General features: G+C 41.5%; 1 protein-coding gene across 1 annotated transcript in view; it reads right to left on the minus strand.

Moving 5' to 3' along the window:
• Positions 1 to 387: 387 nt before the first annotated feature.
• Positions 388 to 1,458, minus strand: part of FAM120A (family with sequence similarity 120A) — a 102,636-nt gene continuing 101,565 nt past the window's right edge. Inside the window, 1 exon segment of the mRNA XM_008576200.1 lies at positions 388 to 1,186. Within this exon segment, the coding sequence (XP_008574422.1) occupies positions 1,081 to 1,186 (106 nt within the window). The 3' untranslated portion in view covers positions 388 to 1,080.

The raw sequence follows: 1,458 nt of genomic DNA on the forward strand, positions 1-1,458 counted from the left end.
AGGTCATGGAGATAATAAAAGCACAGCTATGTTTTTTAAATGCAAGAATGGTGGGGCAGAATGGGGAGAGCATTTGCAAACATTTTTTTTTAATTCAGTTAATTATATTGGTGATAGTAATATTAATAGGTATTCTGAGCCTGTTGTGTGCACAATATGGGATAAAGTAAATGATTAGTTATAGGATATTCTAATTTAATCAACCCCTGGCTTCTTAACCAAGATTCTCAGGATGGATGAAAGGACATTCAGATATAATAGTAGAGGTTAAGTGAGATTTCTGAAATCCTAAATTTGAATGAGGAGATTCAATATAAACTCATGGAGTATTTCATTGGGGGAAGGGGGAAGCAAGAGCACCATGTATGTGTGTGTGTGTGCATATGTACAAGTGTGCATACTGTATGTGTGTGCATATGTGCACAGTATATGTGTGTGTGCACAGGAAAAGCCTACAGTGACTCACAACAGAAGAAAGGGCGAACCCGTGTACTAGAGAAGAGATTAAGCCCTGTAGTCCTCAGTTTGAATTAGAAATATCAACAGGAATTCATGAGGATCTCATCTAAAAAAAAATAAATGAAAAAGCCAGTGTATGTCGTGTGTGTACATTTATCTGTGAAGAAACAGAACTCTGGGCATGTATATACTTTCCCCTTGCACTCTGTCCACAGAAGAACACAAGGAACAGTCACCAATCCTGTGGAAAAAAGTACCCACTGGTGCCCAGATTGTGGTCTGGAAATGCTGTTTTCCACTAAAGAATCCCAGACACTAAAAGTGGCTGCTCCAGGAGTGTCTGGGCAGGCGATGCTCCCAGTGAGCCTGGCCCACAGAGTTGTACTAGTCAGGGAGCTACCAAAGACCACAAGGTCATGGCAAAGGATAGAGACAACTTGAAGAGGTTCCCAAATGACAGGGACAGGACTTAGGCTCGAGGGAATTTACCTTTAGTGAGCACTTATGCTTCAGTCATTGTGTTAGATGCCTCACCCCTCCTGTCTGAGCACAGACACTGGAGATGCCACCTCAGAGAGGAGGCATCGTCCAGGGGAGTGAATGGGCAGAAACCCTGTGCTGTCACCTTACCTGAATCATGCCCTGGTTCTTATAGCCTCTGCCATAGTACCTTCCCCCTCTTCCAAACGTTCTAATCACTGGTGTGGAAATAACTCCTCTTGGACGCCTAAATGAAAAAAAAGAACAACAAACTGACTTATGTCTGCTACAGACAACATCTAGGATAATATCAAATAGATTTAAAGGCATCTAATCTTATGCTTTATGAACCAACGAGTTTATTAAGTGTGTTCACACCAAATATTTATCCCAAAAAATGAATCTTATTTTTTTGGTCCATATCCAATACATTTGATTTGAAAGGGAAAAAAACAAACTTTAAAAATGCTAGTTTAGGGCTGAGCCCGTGGCGCACTCGGGACATAGCGCTCCCACCGC

The sequence above is a fragment of the Galeopterus variegatus genome, unplaced genomic scaffold (assembly GCF_000696425.1).
Source record: "Galeopterus variegatus unplaced genomic scaffold, G_variegatus-3.0.2 Scaffold1310, whole genome shotgun sequence".
NCBI classification, from domain to species: Eukaryota; Metazoa; Chordata; class Mammalia; order Dermoptera; family Cynocephalidae; genus Galeopterus; species Galeopterus variegatus.